Source organism: Strix aluco, chromosome 3 (assembly GCF_031877795.1).
Source record: "Strix aluco isolate bStrAlu1 chromosome 3, bStrAlu1.hap1, whole genome shotgun sequence".
Taxonomy (NCBI): domain Eukaryota; kingdom Metazoa; phylum Chordata; class Aves; order Strigiformes; family Strigidae; genus Strix; species Strix aluco.
In genome coordinates, this window is record NC_133933.1 from 34,328,292 (window position 1) to 34,347,424 (window position 19,133).

General features: G+C 40.3%; 1 protein-coding gene across 1 annotated transcript in view; it reads right to left on the minus strand.

The window, feature by feature from the left end:
• SRBD1 (S1 RNA binding domain 1) overlaps positions 1-16,869 on the minus strand; it is a 133,969-nt gene extending 117,100 nt beyond the window's left edge. Inside the window, exons 1-10 of the mRNA XM_074818059.1 lie at positions 16,754-16,869; positions 15,380-15,487; positions 9,882-10,072; positions 8,474-8,556; positions 7,907-8,072; positions 6,558-6,920; positions 4,906-5,072; positions 3,664-3,781; positions 3,385-3,523; positions 493-589 (exon numbers count right to left, since the gene is read on the minus strand). Of these exons, the coding sequence (XP_074674160.1) occupies positions 493-589; positions 3,385-3,523; positions 3,664-3,781; positions 4,906-5,072; positions 6,558-6,920; positions 7,907-8,072; positions 8,474-8,556 (1,133 nt within the window). The 5' untranslated portion in view covers positions 9,882-10,072; positions 15,380-15,487; positions 16,754-16,869. The remainder of the gene's footprint in view (positions 1-492; positions 590-3,384; positions 3,524-3,663; positions 3,782-4,905; positions 5,073-6,557; positions 6,921-7,906; positions 8,073-8,473; positions 8,557-9,881; positions 10,073-15,379; positions 15,488-16,753) is intronic.
• Between the last annotated feature and the right edge of the window lie 2,264 nt (positions 16,870-19,133).

Here is a 19,133-nt window from a genome sequence, read left to right on the forward strand (position 1 = left end):
GAAAACTCAGCTAAAACAGTCAAAAGGATCAGTAACTCCTGCTTTAAAAAGTCATATTTGTTTGCCTTATTGACTAGCAACATCAAAAATCAACCATCAAGCAGCAAATGATTGAAGCAATAGCTTAAGCAGATGCACCTCTGAAAAGTTACAGTTTGAAGGAAGTGAAAGGAGAGAAAATTTTAGCATATAGATCACTAACTGCAAGGGAGATCGGCTCTACATGAAGCAGAGCCACAGAGAATTTCTCAGTCTTTGGGAGTGACAGCGTCGTGCCACGCTTACAGCAGATCTCTCCTCCACAGATAGTCAGATGAGCAGAAAGGCTGACAAACATACCTACAGCACAAGCGAAGGACCTAAATGGACCTAAATCAATCTCACAGTAACATAGTTTTCTCATCATTAAAAAAAGTTATTTATGGATCTGCACGCTAGGAGATTGAATCTTACCACATAACCAGAAGTTTAGAAAGTAAGAGTCAAACTTACAATTTTCTGATAAAATCCAGTGTATCTTTATCCTTAGCAAAGATGTCAGCTAAAATATGCTGTACTCCAGCCTCTACTTCCTGAATAGTTGAAAGTCCTTAGAAGGAAAGAGTTATAAATTATAAAAAAAACTAATATGAAAAACTTACACAACTGCACAAGCACTATGAAAATATATACATGCTGAAAGAAAGTTGATGCAAGATATCCAATGAGGATTCCTAATTAATTAGAATTTGTTTAACTAAGCTTCCTTTCCAAAACATCTAAAATAATTATATTTTAATGAGACTAAACTGACCAATGCAGTATCCTAAGTCAAAATGACACTAAAATGAAAGAAAAATAATAATTTCTTGGCTTGATGCTAATAGATCTTGACATTTATGATGCAAATAAATTATTTACAATAGTAAAATTAGATATTCAAGTATGATTTTGAGGTTGTAGTAAAATGAGTGATTGCAGAAGTCTACACGTTTTGCTACTGATACGGAAATTGCCTAAAATCTTTCCAGGCAATCCTGTCTTTTCCCTGTGTAAGGTTTATATGTCCACTGGTTTGTAGCAGGAGTTTGCAGTGACACTTCTGAGGTCAGGGTACCCTCATTCCCTCTCACAATACACTGTTCAAACAGTGAAGTTATAAAATGTCTCCACAAACAAAGCATTCTAGAGAGCTGATAACAGAATCATTCAGCTTTCCAACACATCCCTCACTTCAAAAGACCAGAAGAGGTGGCACAGTATTCTCCTTAGCACAGTGGTTGAATTGGACCAGAACCAGAAGGTAGTGAAATAAAACTGACATCTTGTATTTTAAATCAATATATCTAGCCCTGTTTCTAGCAACGGTCAATAACAAATGCTTCAGAGCTAAAAGAATCCTAGAGCTGGCAATGCAGCATTAACTGTCCCCTTCAACACACATTACTTTTCAGTCTGATGGACTACCAATATCTTGAAAGAGCTTTATTAACAGCATTTAAAAAAACTGCATAGCTCTAATAACTCATATTCTATTGAATCCAGAAACCTGCTTCTGATTGGGCTATACAGTAACACACTATAAAAAAATTAATCTTGCCCTTTTTTTAGGAAGGTGAAGCTAAACTTACCTGCCAGAAAGAAAAATAAAAATGTGAGAATATGTTATTAAATGCCTGAAGTGATCAGAAGTTGTGGAATTTGGATCCTTACATGTATGAGTTACTGTTTCGTACGGTAAAAGTGATGTCATGTCAAAATACAAAGCTAAGGGAATTTTAAGACATACATCATATTGAATATGAATTGAGACACCCAAGTACCAGAAGTGTACATGGCAACATTAATTTAATTCTACCAGAGAATTTTAATGAGATAGAATAGGCCAAAACCAGACAGGATTAAAGAAATAATCGAAAAGTTCCCATTCAACAAGCACCACTCACATGGGTGTTTTACAGTGTCTGTTGCAAAAGCAGCACGCGCTTGTGTAATTAGAGAAATATTTGACCATGCATACAACTAAAAGGAAGAACAAAGTTTTGTGGTGAGCCTGCTTCCTTACCTTTCAAATATCTGGCTTTGAAACATGAACTCCTGTTTTTTATTTCAGTTTATTTTTAGTATAAATTTAAAACCACTGAGAATTTAAAAGAACTGAATATTAAGATTTGATGAAAACTTTTCTGTACGTCAAATGGCTCGTTCTTTTAAAAAACATTCACTCTGATCTCAAGCTGTATAGAGGCTGTCAAACTGGCTTCCAAGTTGATAAAAGTGATCCAGTTTATAGATTATGTAATTTCTGATGCACCTTTCAAATTAAAACCATTATATAAGCCTAAGCAACATTATTTTTAGCACAAAATTGAAAATAAGTGTACTGATTTTCAAAAACTGTAATGTTTATGCTGCAACAAATAGCACTTCCTTCTGAATGCACCCTAAATAATTAATCTGAAATTTCACCATGAAGATTTTCTTTTGGCTCTTTACACTCTGCCAGAATAGTCAGATATATGGTTGCAATATACTGCTGTATTACGTAATGACATACTAAAAGGCAGTAATTAAACAATCAGAATATTTGTTAACTTATTTTCATTGCAAAGTTAGGATCATTTTATAAACAATAAACAAAAGAACAACTGAAGTGGGAAGAGTGAGAGTCAGCCTTACTAAGTAAGGCTCAGTACCTTTATGTTAAAATTCAAAACTGTTGGGGCAGGGAAGAATACAACTATGTCTCTATTTTAACACCATACAGAAGGTTACAGCAATCTTTGTATTTTATTGTCAGAGATTGCCCCCTACAGATTCACCCATAACTGCATTCACAAAGAAACACAATTCTACAGTCTATGTGTCACAATCCTATCATTAAAAGTTCCTGCTCAAATTTCAGAGATTACATCTTCTCCAACCCCTACTGTCATTCAGTAACAAAAGCTCTCCCGCTCACTCCCCCACCAATCACCAAGGCCAGTTTTTATCAAGACATGCTTTGATGGGTGACATTTACTTCAGTACAGAGTACGAGCATACGCTTCTTGTGTGATCAGCGCTGAATCTTCAGTAAGCAAGTCAAGTAAGAGTAGAACCATGGAGAGGTCTCAGGTGTGCAGGGCAGTTCCCTGTCTCTTACCAATAGTCACACATGTCAACTATAAGTACTCCAGACTTCTGTCTCTTATATACCAGATTTATTACTATTTACAATAAGAGACAAGAAGGTTGGAGAACCATGGCATTAACTGTAAACTCTTACCACGTGTTGCTTAAAGAACTGTTGAATTTAAAATAGTTGCATAACTTCCAGCAACATCAGAACAATTAAAGTAATTCCCCTTTTAAAATATTTTCAGACAATTAGGACATTACTGCTCATAGAAGCAGAGCACTTACCTTTGGTAGTGGGTCTAATATAAGAAAAGAGATTGAGTTCCATAGGATTCTGCAGGAGGGAGAGAGCAGCAGGTTCTAATCCCAGCTGCTTGGCCCTCTGAGCTTTGGTGCCTTTACTCCCGGTTTTATAAGGTGCGGTCTTCAAACCAAAAAAAAAAATAAATACAGTTATTAAAAGACATGGAAATATTTCAAGTATGTACTTTGCATTATGCACTATTTAGTTATGCAAGATTACACTTAAATTAAGGATGACTTGATAAAGACTAGTGTACTGACCACATGGTCTAATTCCTCCAAAGTTCTGCAATTTAATAGTGCTGTTAAAAGGCATCCAGATAATTTCCCTTCTTTCTTCAATTTCTGTATCATTGTATGCGTCTTCTTTGCAACAGTACTAAAATGCAAGAGGCTGATATTAACAGTCACATTTCACAGTGGATTAAAAGGGCTATTGATTGCGACCTTATTTATTACACTGCTGAAGATTGTATCTCATGCTAATCCTCAATAAACCGAATCTGATAATCCAAAAGAGTTTTTAACTGTTAAGTCTCTTTCTCCAATTAGTTCAAAACTGTATCAAAATATCTTGTGGTAGCTTTAAGAAAAATCAAACAATAATGACAGTCATTACTGCTATATATATTTTTTCAAGATTACTGGCCTAGAAGCCAAATTAAAAGGCCCTAAATTAAATCCATGTTGATGAGCACTTAGAGCTGTAATTCATATCAAGATAGCTCTGCAGCATCAAGTACAGGGTACCAGATTCTAAACTCCTAGACCTTCAGTAAGATACCTGTGAGCAACTGCCATCAACAAAGGTATTTTGTTATGATTTATATTACTTGTTCAGACAAGAACTCTCTCAGGCCACCTTCCCTCTTTGGAAAGAATCTCTTGCTAGAGGATAGTGGAGAGTACAAGGAGGAAACCAACATGTTGGCAGAACAGGTGTCAAGTCTGTTCACTTGCCATCTGAAGAGCATATAGCCACCCAAAAGCATGAAGGAATAAGAGCAGTCGCATCCGCCCCCACAGCAGTCTTTGCAGATCATTTCTTTGCTGCAATGATCTGGGATAGTTTAACCTGCCCTCCTGCCACACTAAAACCTCAAGTAGTGCTCTTCACTAATGGGCCTGCAGCTGCAACCAGGAAGCCAAGGCATTCTTAGTGATTTTTTTTCAAAGGGTGCAGCTATGTATCTCTAGAACCTATAAACTACTCCTTTAGTAAGAGTTTTTTTATCTGCAGTTTTAGTAAACTTAAATCTTAAAAGCTTAATTTTTCTTTGGCATTTAATAATACTGGATTTCTTATTACTTATAGCAAAAAAAAAACCCAAACAAAACCCCAACAACCAGACAGGTATCAAGTATAATTACCTCAGTTTTAAACCTTCTTCTTTAGGAGTTCCTTTATAATCATGCGTATAAAGTAACAAAAAAAAGGGACACAGAAGCAGCAGCTGGTTATTTACCACACTCCCAGATATCTCCCTCTATTAACTTACTTACCGTAGCTCTTCCAATGCTTGCTGCACTTCTCGCAAGGCATCGGCCTCCAGATTATTGATGAGCTCTTTTCGATACCGAGCAATAAAAGGAATTGTGTTTTCTTCTCGAAAGAGCCGAATTAAGTTTGCACATACCCATGGTTCAACATTTGTTATTTCTGACAAGGCCTGTCAGAAGCAAAAAAAACAAAAACAAAAACAAACACCCCACCATTTAAGATATGTGATAGATTGCTTTCAACAGCCTCTCACTCAAAGTTTGAAACCACCACCAGAATACAATGTTGGCCAGCAGGGACTACTGTCCTCCCTGAAACAGGATGCCAGGCTTCCCATGCATCCAGCCACCACACCTGGTACTTCAGAAACACATGCAGCAACCAGTGTTTCCAGAAACTTGTAACTACAGTAAAAAATGCTGGAAGGAATGCCTCTTGGGAACAGAAAATACCCAAATACTTTAAAAAAAATTAAAAAAATAAAAATCAGGAAGACAATAAACTGCACATGACAACTCAGGAAACTTGGAACTTATTTTTTTTTCCAAACCAACACTAACATACCTCATGGTTAAACAAAACAAACTAAACCCACAAACCCAAAGCTGATCCAAATCCCACTCCACCAATAATTGGAAACCTTTAGTAATACCATGCTAGTTTCAAGATGAACCAAGCCTCAAAGTTAAACGTGATTTTTTAGGAATTGGGCTTTCTGAAGATAAAGTTAGTGTATCAATGCGGAATCCAGGACAAACTATCGAAGAACCTTTGCTTAGTAACATTTTAACTATCAGTTTTGTTTGTACTTCGCTACAGTTATTCCCATAGAGGGCTGATTTACACACCTTTCAAAAGTTTTTTTTTGAACCCTAAAAATATAACAACTCCTCCACAATCATATTCACTGCTTTTAGACCAGCAATACATGAAGATCAAATACTCCATCTGCATTTCCAGAAATATTTTAGAACAGAATTTTACACCTTTCTTAAGCTGGCAGTGATGATGAATAGAATGTGCCCAATCTATTCTCATTTTGTTCATACTAAAATCTTCCATAAGCACACCCAGCCTCCTACAACAGGAGCTATCCTAAAACTGTCTTCACCTTAACAGCTTCAAAGTTAACATCCTACAAAAACAAAGATGATATCTCTCTTGATGTCACTGTTGTTCCAAGAATGCAATCTCCTCCTTGATGGTACTGTAAATTGATGATATACACTCTCAAATGAGTGTCTACAACAAACAATCCACACCAAATCTTAAATTCTGAAAGTGTACACACAGACATCCTAAATCTTTCAGCATCCCTTCATGCAGGAGCTTCCTTTGATTATATCCACAAAAAAGCCCATGTGCTGATACAGACAAAACGTGCAAACTGTTACAGGCAAGCTTTGTACTAAGGGACTGCCTATGTCACAGATATTAGAATAATGTTAAAGTTTGAAATTTTAACAGTTACCAACCAACACGTACATTTATACATGTATTATGACAATTTAAGCAGAGGTTAAATGACTGCTTAACAGCACAGTGACTCTCTGACACTCCAACTCATGCCAAGAGGACTGAACTTGTAGATTGTAAGTGCTAATTATGTAGGAAATGGTTTCACTGATACCTCAAAAAGGAAAAGATCTCATACCTGTACAATATCCCAGTTCATTTCAAATTCTTCTTTAACTTTGTTGCCTCCTAGATTTTTAACTGGCTTTCCTTCAGGACATGTAGTTGACTTAATCTTTTTAAAAGGTGGTTCATCAGATGCAAAATCCTCCTCCAGTTTCTCATGCTTCGCTTGATTTCCCACTACAGGGACACTTGTTGAGGGTTTTTCATCATTCTCTAAACTCTTCACATTCTTCCCTTGGAATGAATTTAGTTGCATTTTTTTAGGCACTTCTGGCTTTTGATTTAAAGTTTTCAGTTTAGTGCCTACATCTTCTTCCTTAGGTTTTAGAAGTTGCATTCTATTATCTTCTGCAGGAGCAATAGGCAAGGATACATCCTGCCAAAAAGGCATTGAAACCATATTAAGCATTGACTGTTACAAACTGGTTCAACATTTCAGATTAAAACCTAGGAGACTTGATAGTAGACATCATTCTCTCAAGTGATGTCTCTGTCTCGCACGGAAATACAAAGCCAGAAACCAAATAACCTGAAATATATCTGGCTTGGAGGAAAAGATATAAACATACCCAGCAGAACTGTGATTTAAAAGATCAAATAATATTATCCTGGAAAGACTTTAATTGAGCCTCCCTGCAGAAGACACTGACCTACAGTCCTTGCCTTCACTCATCTCAACAAAACAGGAAACAGCAGGGCAGGGAAGCACTCTTCTAATGAGGTGTCAGGTGCAGCATGGGAACTGGAACTGAGATTTGGTCTACTAAGATTTTGTATAACCTTGGACAAGCCACACCTTCTTTCCTGAACTTCCCCAGAGATCATTTTCAGAAGTCAGAAGGACTGGCTTCTGTCACAAACTGACCTCTGATGTTCATCTTTGACAGAAGTAAGTAACTTCTGACAGAAGTGCATCTTATAATAAAACTGTGATCCTTACTAGGTTGAACAGCCATGCAAGGAAACATAAGTACAGGTCTTCTTTTTGTTGTGGTACCCAGCTGCTAAAAAGGTAGAAGATACCAAAGTTGCAACACAGAAACCAGAGATATTAGAATGTTTAGCTTTCATTACAGAAAGAACAGAGGTATGTATTTATTTATTTTTGTTGTTGAAAGAGATCTCCAGGGAAATCCATGTCCCATTATCTTTGGTCAAAATTTTAGAGGAGATCTCTTCAATCTGGGACACCTAAATACATAAGAAAGTCACATTTATCAAATATACTGAATATTCACAGCAACAGCGGAGTCAGATGAGCTGATCAGACTCAGTCAACTGAGCAAAACAGAGTTGGGAAAATTCTGCTCATGTTACTTGCCAACCACCATAATTAAATGTCTCTTGCTTACAGATACTCACCATTTCCTCTTTTATTGCTACCTTCTTGACCTTTTTCCTGGCCACAGCTGACCGTGGAGCAGCAACTTTTTTAGTTTTTGCCTCATTTTTCTTTGGCAACCGAGGTCTCTTGGCAATTTTGCTTTTTGGCTCCCATTCCTCTTCTTCCTCCTCTGATTCAGAGCTCCTGATAAGCAAACAAGTAAACAATATTGCTTATGAGAAGAATAAAAAAAATACATAAGCAAGTCAGTCTGAGTGTTTTCTGACATGAAAGGGAGCAAACAGGAAAAATGAACAGAAAGGTAGGCAGACTCAGCAAATATAGGTCTTTCGTACTGTTGCAGAGCTAATGGCTGGAACAATTTACCAAGCTTTCCTGAAGCTGGTCACTGGAATGTGTGCACACCTGATTCTATTTGGACAACTGGCAATTCAGTTTCACCCTATCTTCACTGTGAGCATGAAAAGCATAGGTAATTTCTGTTTTATAATTGAACAGAAGTTTTGTGCATTAAAACTTTTTGATCAACCTCATACTTAGCATAAAACTTTAAAAAAAAATCCTAAGGAAAAAAGTGATCTCACGAATTAAAAAGTGAAGGTAGTTCATCATCTTCTGATGTAAGGGCTTTGGCTTCAGATTTCACCCTCCTTGGTAGAGATGACATCTGAAAGAGGCAAGAAGCGAACAGAACATTTGGTTGAAGTTGTATTCTCTTATTCAGCCCTTTAACTCACTGCCAAGTGTGCCCTCATAATGTCTTCACCAATCACAAAAGTTTCCTCTACTGTACGTTCAGATTTCTTGGTATCCAAGAATTTAGGCCACAGCAGCACATGTTCAACTATCTTTTCAACTGAGCAGACAAAACCAGCACTATAGCCTCTCAAATTATTTTTCTCTTCAAATGGAAGTAATTATTTGGCTTGCATGTAAAGCTATCCTAGCAAAAAGAGTACTGGTTCTAGACATATTATTGTGTGTCACTTATATACTGTGCCAGTCTTTCCTCCACCAACCTAAGAAGCAGAGAACATAAAATTAAGATCTAGTAAAGAGCTAACACATGTTTTTGATGTGAACAGGACTATAAGATTTTCCATTTGGATCTAGAATTTCACATTTAAAGATTATCTGTTGCTTGTATGCATAATAAAAACAATGACTGTTAAAGAGCTACTCATTAGCAGATAGAAAATGCATAAAATAATTACCAAAGGTAAAAAGGAAAGGCACTGACATTCTCCTGACCTGAGATTCATACCTACAATAGCTGCATTTCAGTTAATTTATAAAATTTTTGGCAATGGTTGGGCCCATGAATTTCAATAATCATATTTTGCAGTTTTAGTTACCTTCATAATTCTATCTGCCAGAAAATTAGAATTAAAAAAATAAAACTAAAAAAACCCCCAATAAAACCATAAAGCATTTCTATAACTATAAAATTCATTGACATATTTTACCTCTACGTGGTACAATTTCATAATTCTTCACATTCTATTCTCCAGCTCTCATACCCAAAAAAACTTCTTGCACCTTGACATTTGATACAGCCTTACCACTGTGATGCAAGTCTTAAAAGTCCCATGTTTGCACATACAAACTGGATAAGCATTTTGCAAAGTGCCATTTAACTCAAGGGCAAAACAGTCTTTAATCCAACTTCATTTTGGCCTCTGTTCAAGCACTAGAAGCATAACTATTGTTATAAATGGCTTCCAGCAAGCTTTTTTTGCAAAGCAGTACCAGAATTTAAGTGCCCATTTTCAGCATCACAGTGGAAGGACGACTATTCAGGCTCACATCAAATAGTACTAGCTATTAGCTTGCTTGTAAATAACCTTCTTGTAGCAGTCGTCATGGTCAGTAACAGGTCAGCATTTCTCTGCTGTTCCCCTGACTGAAATCCCATTATGTGACTGGTTAGAATATACAGGTCTACCACAGGAAAACAGAAATCTCCACAGAACACAAAAAAATATTGCTCACCTTATTAGCTTCCCAGGTGACTTTTCACTGTCAGTTTCCAGACACCTGCAACTTCAACCAGCCACTCTGCTTCTCTGTTTTTGCTCTTTACAGCTGAACAGTCATTATCATAGTCCTGAATTAATTATATATTTATTCCCATTACCTCAGAGGCATGAAAATAATGTTTCCATTTTATATTGTGTTTTAATCTGTGAATAGGAGAAACAAAAAACATTAGTCATGTTTGCAACACCAAGATTTTTAGAATTAGGTAACACCTGAGCCAGATGGCCCTCTCATTCATCTTTTGCAGGTACCTGGACACTTTTCACATGGTTAGGTCTCACAATTCTGATTTCAAACTAGATGTTTAGCTTACAATATCATTACCAATCATACTTCTTCAGCTAATCCAACCAGGTGGGTATTTTTTAGTATTCCAGGCAATCTTGGAAGCCAGTAATCAGTTTTTAAACTCTATCCAGCTTCTCCATAGTTATCCATTGAATCATAGCAAGGAAGAAGGACAGAGCCAATATGCATGTTCTCTCAGCTGAGGTCAGCATTCCTCCTACATAACACCATACTCTAAACACTCCTGCCAGTTTTGGACACTCAGCATATCACCAAGATAGTTTTGGGGCTTACCCGAAAGCCCAGTTAAAAAGAAAGCTTCATCTGGAAGGTCTTTCTGTTAATACTTCCCTTTCACCTCAAGTGGCCAAGGGCAGAGTCTCAAAATACCTCAACATTTGTATTGTTACATTAAGTAAGATTACAGAGTAAGCTTTACTGTTGCCATAAAGTTAATTGTAATTTCTGCCATCCAACACTGATGACTGACTTAACTCTTCAAATCAGTGTAAGAATAGATGAGCTTCTTGGGTTTTGAAACTAGGCATTTTCCACATTCTTCATGAACAGATTAGTATTTACTCCCACATCCTTAAGTCTGAGACTACCTGTCTTCATACAATGCACTGAATGAAGCAGGATTACCATATAGCAAACATAAAAATGGCATAGGAAAGCATGAAATAGAATAGAAAGTGGTATGTAATAAGGCTAAGTCTTTATGGTACACTTCCACGTTTTGGGTTTTTTTTCTTTAGTTTTTTTGATTTTCCACTTTAAAAAATAATTAGATCATCTTTTAAGTGTTTGTTGCAGTCCTTCAGAAAGCTGAAGTATCAAACACGTTTGATCCAGAAGATCAAAGATAAGACCAGCACAGAATCTGTCCTCTGTCCCACTCATCAATATTGTGTCATTTCTTGCAAACACATAGTGAGTTGGGATGGGCCTCAGATACATAAACTCCAGCTTTCATTACATTATTAGTCTACTAAATTTTCTCGAGAAGAGTGATAACTTTGTTCCTAAAAGCTTTTGTACCTCCACTTAAAGTTAATTTGAACTAAGTTAAGATGTGAATTTAAAGCCCAACGTTTATTTCAGAATAACTCTCCATGAACAGACAAGACATTTGTCAGAAGTGAAAATGGAGTTCTACAGCTCAGAATAAAAGCCCAATACCAAGGAGCATCTGTGAGATGAACATCAAACACAGGGTATCACAAAGGAAAAAAAAAGTCACGATATTTCACTGTGAGGTGGGGCCAAGTCATAACCACTTCCACTTCTTATAATGTATACACTGAACTAACTGTACTTCATATTTGTAGAAAAAGAATCTTGCAGTTGCTACATACATTTTTTGTTTACAAAGAATTTTTTTTATTTGAATCCGCAAAAGTACTTCTGAGTTGATTCAAAATTGCCAGACAGCTGTCTGCTAAATTTTCCTCTTGAGCTGCTTGCACTAGGGTGTACTAACACCTACGGTAATGACTAAGAAAAACAGTCCTTCTGTGATTCACTGTGGGGCCAGGGGGAGGCAGGGAACAAGATGAAAAAGCAAGGAGACTAAATGCCACTGATGATGATGAATAACTACTACAGATTTTTTTTAAAAAAGCTTAGAGACAGTCCATGAAGTGAGGCAGGAAGACTCAAGAAACAGACGAACAGTTATGCTCCTTCACATGGAGCATCTACAACACTGAGTGCATTGGCTAGATGACAAGGCAATCCAACAAGCCACTGTCTGCTCTATGGCCTGCTTCTACTAGGATATGGTCCCCCATGTCTCCTGCCTCAAGCGCTGAGGGAGCTTGGTATCAATTGGTTACTATTAATTTTTCAGGTTTATAATTAGCTCTTCTACAGCTATAGGACTTTTCTGCATTTGGAAAGGGGACACTGATCTATGCAAGCTATAGTTTCTTTCCTCAGAGTAGAAACAAGCCCTCACTTCGAGTATACCTGGAGGCAACAGAGAATGAAGAAGTAAAGGCAGTTTTTCCACTGAGGCAAGTCTTTCTGGAAAACACAATAGGAGATAAGTGGCCAATTTAGTGCCATCTTGGTCCCAGCATGTTGTGGAAGGATGAACAAAGCTTCATCTTGTACTTATCTGTCTCCTGTACTTAACACCTGAAGGAAGTATTTCTGTGAAATTCTGTGAAGTAAACATGCAGTATCCAGTGATGTCCACACGTTATCCAGCCACCCACCCTATGCAGGATTTCACTGGCTTACCAATAGGCATATTGAACTCCTACAAGCTCTGTTCTATCAGCTCTCCTCACATCTGAGGCGAGCAAACTTCCAGGTAACATTTACTAACACATTTATTCTTATTTTATGCACATTGTCAGAGACTGCCTTAATTTTAAAAAATGTTGTTCTTAAAGAAAAAGAGTTCTTAACAATCATCTCACCAACAGTATTTTACTTCCATGCCAGGCAACATGAGGTAGGCCCTGGAAAATTTGTCCTTGACCACATACTTAAGCTCCTAACTCCTGTTTCATTTCAGCTCTGTCTGTATATGATCTTTTGCTTCTGTGAGATAGGTTGAAACCTTAACGCTGAACCTTCACACTAAACACTTGATCCCCTATTAAAGGGAATCAAAACTCTTCTGCTTGTCCATCTCACAAATGACAACAGGCAGCATGAAATACCATTGCTTGAAACACTTGAATTCTCTTTGCTTCACACAGTCAGTAATTACTAAAGCCTCACTTCTCCATAAAACCCAAAACAGTTACAACGTGTTCTTCAAAAGTACTTCCCACTTAAAACTGAAAGAGGACTTTACAGAGCTATTATGCTGTCCAGTAAAGAAGAGCTGAAACTATTTAAATCATTGCTATTGTAGATAAATATATCTCCCAGGTCAACTCTCCAAATAGTCTGGCATCAGTTTTGTTGCCAGTTCTTTTGTTCTTACCACTTCTATTCTCTGTATCCACAATGCATTGGAGCTATCCTGATGGCTGTAAATAGTACACTTCTCCCTATCTCTGAGCTACTCATTAAAACAAGGCTAGTGTAGTTTGGTGTTGGGCCATGCCACGAATAAAGAAGAGTGACAGGGTAGCTCTTATTATACTTCACTGTACAGAATCTTAACATGGGTATGCACAAAACATACAGCAAGGAAGTAATCATCCCTCTGATCTCTCTCCCCAAATAGGAGTTCTAGGCTGCATGTAGAATATAAGTATATTGAGGCTTTAAAGGGCTTATGTTAAAGAGCAATCCAAGTCTCATTCAGAGACTGATAGTCTCTTCAACCACCCTATTCATGAAAAGATACAACCCATTGCAAGTAAATTTCTTCATATGGGAATCCAGGTGACATAAGCAACTGCTTGCAGAAAGAAAAGGTTAATAATAGTTTAAAAGTAATTAAATGAAAAAACCCTCCCTCCCCCCCTCCCCCCCCATGCCACCAAAACCCCCCAAAAAAATCCCTGCACTAGCACCAGGCTATGGTTTGTAGCTCCACCATTAGAGCAACAATTTTCAGAGTCAGAAATTGCTCCAGTAATCCTAAGAGACTGTGACATCTTCTACAGGGCACTTAAGAAATAAATCATACTTAACAGTTGAAAGTTATAGAAAAGATTATACTTTCACAGTATGATCAAATGAATGCCATTATCGCAAATTTAAATCTCATAACCTTGCTACATTAAGTCACATAAATCCCTCATAACTAGAGAAATATATATCTGAATATCAACAAAGCCTACTGCACCTTACAACTCAAATTGGTTCTTCTACCAGAAGGTACAGGATTTAAAAAAATAGCCAATAAAAAAACACAATATAGAACCAAACAAACACACCACCACCACACACCTACTTAGAAATTAATTTCATTTCAGTAACTGCAAAAAAACCCCTCTCCAGCAGAACAGGATACAGAAACTTCTAAAGCTCTTTTCCAGTTAAAGCAATGCGTTCCTTCCGAAAAGGAAATATGTCTATGGAGGAAGGTCCTCAAATTTTGCTCTGCAGCCTCTGCTTTTCTAGCATGAATAAAATAGCAAGGTTAATAGAATTCTGTATTTTAGCTTCTTCTTAAATCACACAGGACTAGCCAAACTACAGTTTATTATAACACCAAGCATCTGAGGCCGGACATAAAAAGCACGATGAATCCCACATAAGTAAATTTCAGATCATTATTAGTAGCAGCAGAATAGGCCACTTCAATAAGTATATGTAGGCTCTCAACAGTTTGATTTTGTTTGTCATTTTAAGATACCTCCATTGCATGCTAGAATAACATTCTGAGAAGAAATCAAAGTATAAGCATACTGTCCACAGCAAAGGGGAAAGAATGCTATGCAGACCAATGGTAGGAACTTGCATGAAAATTGTTCTAACACTGTGAGAGACTGAGATGTCCTATGACTGCCTCAAAGCTTGCTTGTGTCTGTGCAAACCTCCAACAGAAGCTGCTGCGGCCAGTGAATTGGTCTGGGGGATGTCGCCCAGAGAAGCGGGAGTGTATTGAAGGATGCACCCCCCCACTTCCTCGCGGTTGCATTGTCCGGACTCTTTAGACAAGCCTCAAAGGGGCAGAGGTGTGCTGAGTTGCCCCATCCTGTAGCCATTTGTGGCCCTATTGTGTAGGCCAGACCCCATACATGCATTGCTAATGAACTGACAAGAGGCAAAGGTTCCTGCCCTGAAGCCAGATGCAACAAAACCTGTTGGACCAGAGGAAAAAAAACTAAAAGCGAGCAGATATGCTAATCAGCAGATATGATGAACTTAGACAGGCAGCAGAAAATTTTGCTCGGTGTGCATCTACCATTGAAGCCAGATCCGTGTGCACCCACCACCGAAGAACTGAAGACTGAGGACCAACGGGATGCTGCTGGATGCATGGTGGTGAATATTCTTGCAGCCCTATCCCGCATCCTTGCTTTATTTCTGTCTTTTCCTTCCATTCTGTCCTATCACTACTCCTCTTCACTTCTTTAATAATAAAAACCTGTTTTGGGTATACGGCATTTGACCTCATTTGTGTCTTAAATCTTGCTCATGGGATCGTATCGAAACCTCCCCCGACATTGGATCGGGACACACTCCAGAAGGTTTTTATCACCTATAACAACTAAATTGTACTTCAGAATATAAATCCAACTTACTGTAATCCTCTCGATGTTAAAACCTTGGAGAATTCCCAGACACTTTTGCTCAGAGAAGCTGGTGCAGATTTCCAAGGACTTCTGCTGCACAAAGCCAGTCAGGGCTGCCTGAGAAATGAGTCACAGACACAGATCAGAAGACTCCAATGCTAACTGGAAAATTACAGCCAGAAAGAAAGGGAGACACATATAGGGTACACACTCACAGTAAAACAGTCCCCAATGCTCATTAGAAAGGAAAAGGCGTAAGACTAGGAGTACCACCTGCTGCTACTACTTACAGAAGTATCACCAAAAAGTCAAACCACTAAAGTTGTGCCCTTAGAAAGCACGCTCTCCTCCAAGCCTGTTCCTATAACTAGTGGTCCCACTGGGAAAAAGGAACAGCCTTCATTAGGCAGCAGCCTGTCAATAAATCAGAAGATGTGTGCACGGGAAGGGGGTGACAAACATTTTCCATGAATTTTTCTAATCCACTTATCTCAAACCACCCATGAAAAGAGACATTATCCCAAACCAGGGGGATACCGCTTCCGATTCAGTAACAGACTGCTACATCATGTGCAGCTACTTCTTTTCTCCAATCCACCAAATTAGCCATACGGTAACGCTCCCACCCAGCTTAATTAAATGGGACATCTTCGCTCCTGAAGGATACAGAAGATGCGCATCTGTTCTGCACAGACAGTCCCGGCAGAGTTTTATCACGAGTCTTGCAGGCACAAGGGGAGTCAAGAGTAAAGTCACTGTTTGTTGCTTGGTAACTCACTACCATCCAAATCACTGCTTTTTGACCCAGAGATGTGACCTAGCTTAAAACACACTTTACATCCTTCGAAGCCCCATTCTTTCCCAGACGACACCCTACTTTCCTCGGATCTGCTGACGGCACTCAAGAGGAAGGACTAAATTTCGCTCCCCGTGCCTGGGAAGGGCATCAGTTCCCAGGCAGCACCACGGGACTAAGGCACCCCTCAAGCCCCTTCCTGCCCCCAAGGAAGGCGGGGGACACAGGACGCATCCCAGCGGAGGCCGGGAGCCCCAGCCCGGTGGGTGCCCCGGCCCCTCCGGGGCGCTGCCGCCCGCATCCCCAGCCCCGCTCACCCACCCCCACCGCTCTCGCACAGAGGGGCCCCGAGCACCGTTTCAGGGCGAGAGCAGCCCCGAGCAACCCTTTCCCCCCGGGCTGGGGGAGAGGCAGGGAGCAGAAACGGAGGCCCAGGAAGAAAATGGCTCGTTTCCACCCAAACAACAGGAAGCCCCCCGCTCGCCGGCGCCCGGCACGGAGCGCACCGGGGCCAGCGCGGCCCGGCAGGCCGCTACCCGCCCTGCCTCACCCGCGCCCTCGGCCCGGGAGGCTTCCCCAGACGTTACCCTCTGCTGCCGGCTGCCGCGTTTGAAAGGGCCGCCAGGACAGCCATGGCGGAGCCGCCCGCCCGACGCACCGCGGGGAGGAGCAGGAAGCGGCGGCCACGCCGCGCCGCAGGAAGCGGCCACCAGAGGGGGGCGGGCTCGACCGAGCCTCCGCCCCCTACCCCGCTCCCGGCGCCCCGCCGCTCCCGCCGGTGACAGGGGGTTGGCGAGCGGTGCCGGCGGGGTCGGGCGGCCCCGGGGTGGCGGTGCTCGCCGCGCCGCCGTCCCGCCGCCGGCAAGGGGCCGGACGCGCGGGCTGCGCTACCGCCGCCGCCAGGTGGCGCTGAGCGCCGGAGCGGCGGCCACGGGGCGGGAGGGCGGGCAGGCGCGGGCCGGGCCCGGAGGGGAGGGCTCGGGTCGAGCCCGGTCTCCCCCTTCGCCCCCCTCGCCGCCGACTTCAGGCAGGTCCGGCGCAGCAGCACCGCACGCCAGGGCCTAAGGCGGCCTCGAGGTGCCTAAGGTGCGGCGGGCTGGCGGTGCTCGGTGGTGGTTATCAGCGCCCCGCTTCCCTCGGGGGGTGTTGTGGGCTCTTCCCGCCGTGCTGCGCGGGGCGAAGGGGTGAGGGCTGTGGGGCCAGCGGCCCCGCTTCTGGCGAAGTGCGAGAGGGTCCGCCACCCTCCGCTTAAACTACGGACAAAGAGTGGAGATGCGCAATGCGTAGGATCAGTTGCTGGTTAATGGGAGTTTGAAAGGTGTTAGAGGCGTTTCCACTGCTTTTGCTAGCCCCCAAAAACCTCACTGTAAAGTGGGGTTAGTTATTTTTCGCAGGGGTATTGGGAAGCAGAAAGCGTTCTTGTGTAAAGCTGAAATACTGTTTCAAAGGTGACCACAGAAGACATAGAAATAAATATATGCCCTTTCTCTCAGCCCAGTGAGTCGATAAGAGCATATAAATCCAAATATACCGAGGATGTTCATGTTCCTTTACCCGTACAGACTAGAACTTGCTTTATTTTTTCTTACAACTGTAAACATTTGCACTCTAGTGCTGGAAAAGGTGTTGCAAGTGTTGGTTGCCCATCTTAAAATTTCATACAAAGTTATGCTTCCCCGCAATCTCTGCATCTGTTCTTTCTTCATCTATATCTACCAAGGTAACGTTCAGCAAGGATCCTGTGAAGTCCATCTCATGCGCAAAGTTTAATGGGTGCTGGTTTCTGGAGCCATCGTTACAAGAGTGGAGCAAGCAGGCTGTTACATTAAAGCCGCCTTCCGAGCTTCCATTACCCTAAAAGGTCTTCTGCTTTGTATCATAAATATTTGTAACTTGTGGTCATAACTACCAGCCAGCTGTCCTCCAGCCTTGGAATGGCAACATCTTAAATGTAACTAAGGTGTAATAAACTTAAATAATTCATAATTTTTCATCTTGACTTTATAATAAATGTGTGTTTAACGGTCTGGAATGACTTTAAACACAATAATGTTCAATGCAGTCTCTCTCTTTCCATGAAGTTTACCTGACCTCTATAGCTTTCAGGGGCCCAGAGAGAGACTTATGTGCATTCTTGTCTTTATGCATGGCGTTGTATCTCTGCTGCCAAATCTTTAGCTGATATAAACTGTCACAGCTCTGTTGATTTAAATAGGGCCTGTGATTTACACAAGTTGAGGATCTGACTCACAGACCTCAATAGGACTGTTCACATATTTAAAGGTAATCGAGTGTGTAAGTGTTTGCAGGCTCAGAGCTGATTCACTTGGAATTTTGTCCTAGTAGGAGCTGAAGCAAAGGGTAGTTTAGTCTAATACTAGGGAAATATCCATTGCTAAGACGGAGCTGTTGTAATTTAACCAGCTAATGTCATATGTACGAAATCCTGTTAGAACCTCAGACAGTTTTTCAGCTGAAACATTGTCATTTATAATAGGTAAGGTTCCGATTTTTTATATTTGAAATCAGATGCTGCTCTTATGCCAATGTGAAAACAACCTTTAAATATAGGAGCTTGGTGCACTATATAACTAAGGACAAACGATTGTGACTATAAATAGATTAAAATCATATTTAAATACTTGGTCTGATTATATTTTGTAATACACTGAGACTTTGTGCAGAATGTAAAAATACTACCTGTGTCATCTGACTGCTTTGATGCACTGCATTAAAATTCCTATGTCTAAGTACATATCATAGAGTCAACTTTATTTCTCTTCTATTAATAGTTTGAAATGAGGTCACTGTTCTTGTAAGAATGGGCTAAGCCTGTGCAACTGATTTTAAATAAATTACCTATATAAAAATGTTTGAGTTTTTTTCTCATGCTTGTACGCATGCTAATACTGACTATAGATAAGGAACAGTGACACTGTTCCTTATCTATAATCAGTAATTTTACTG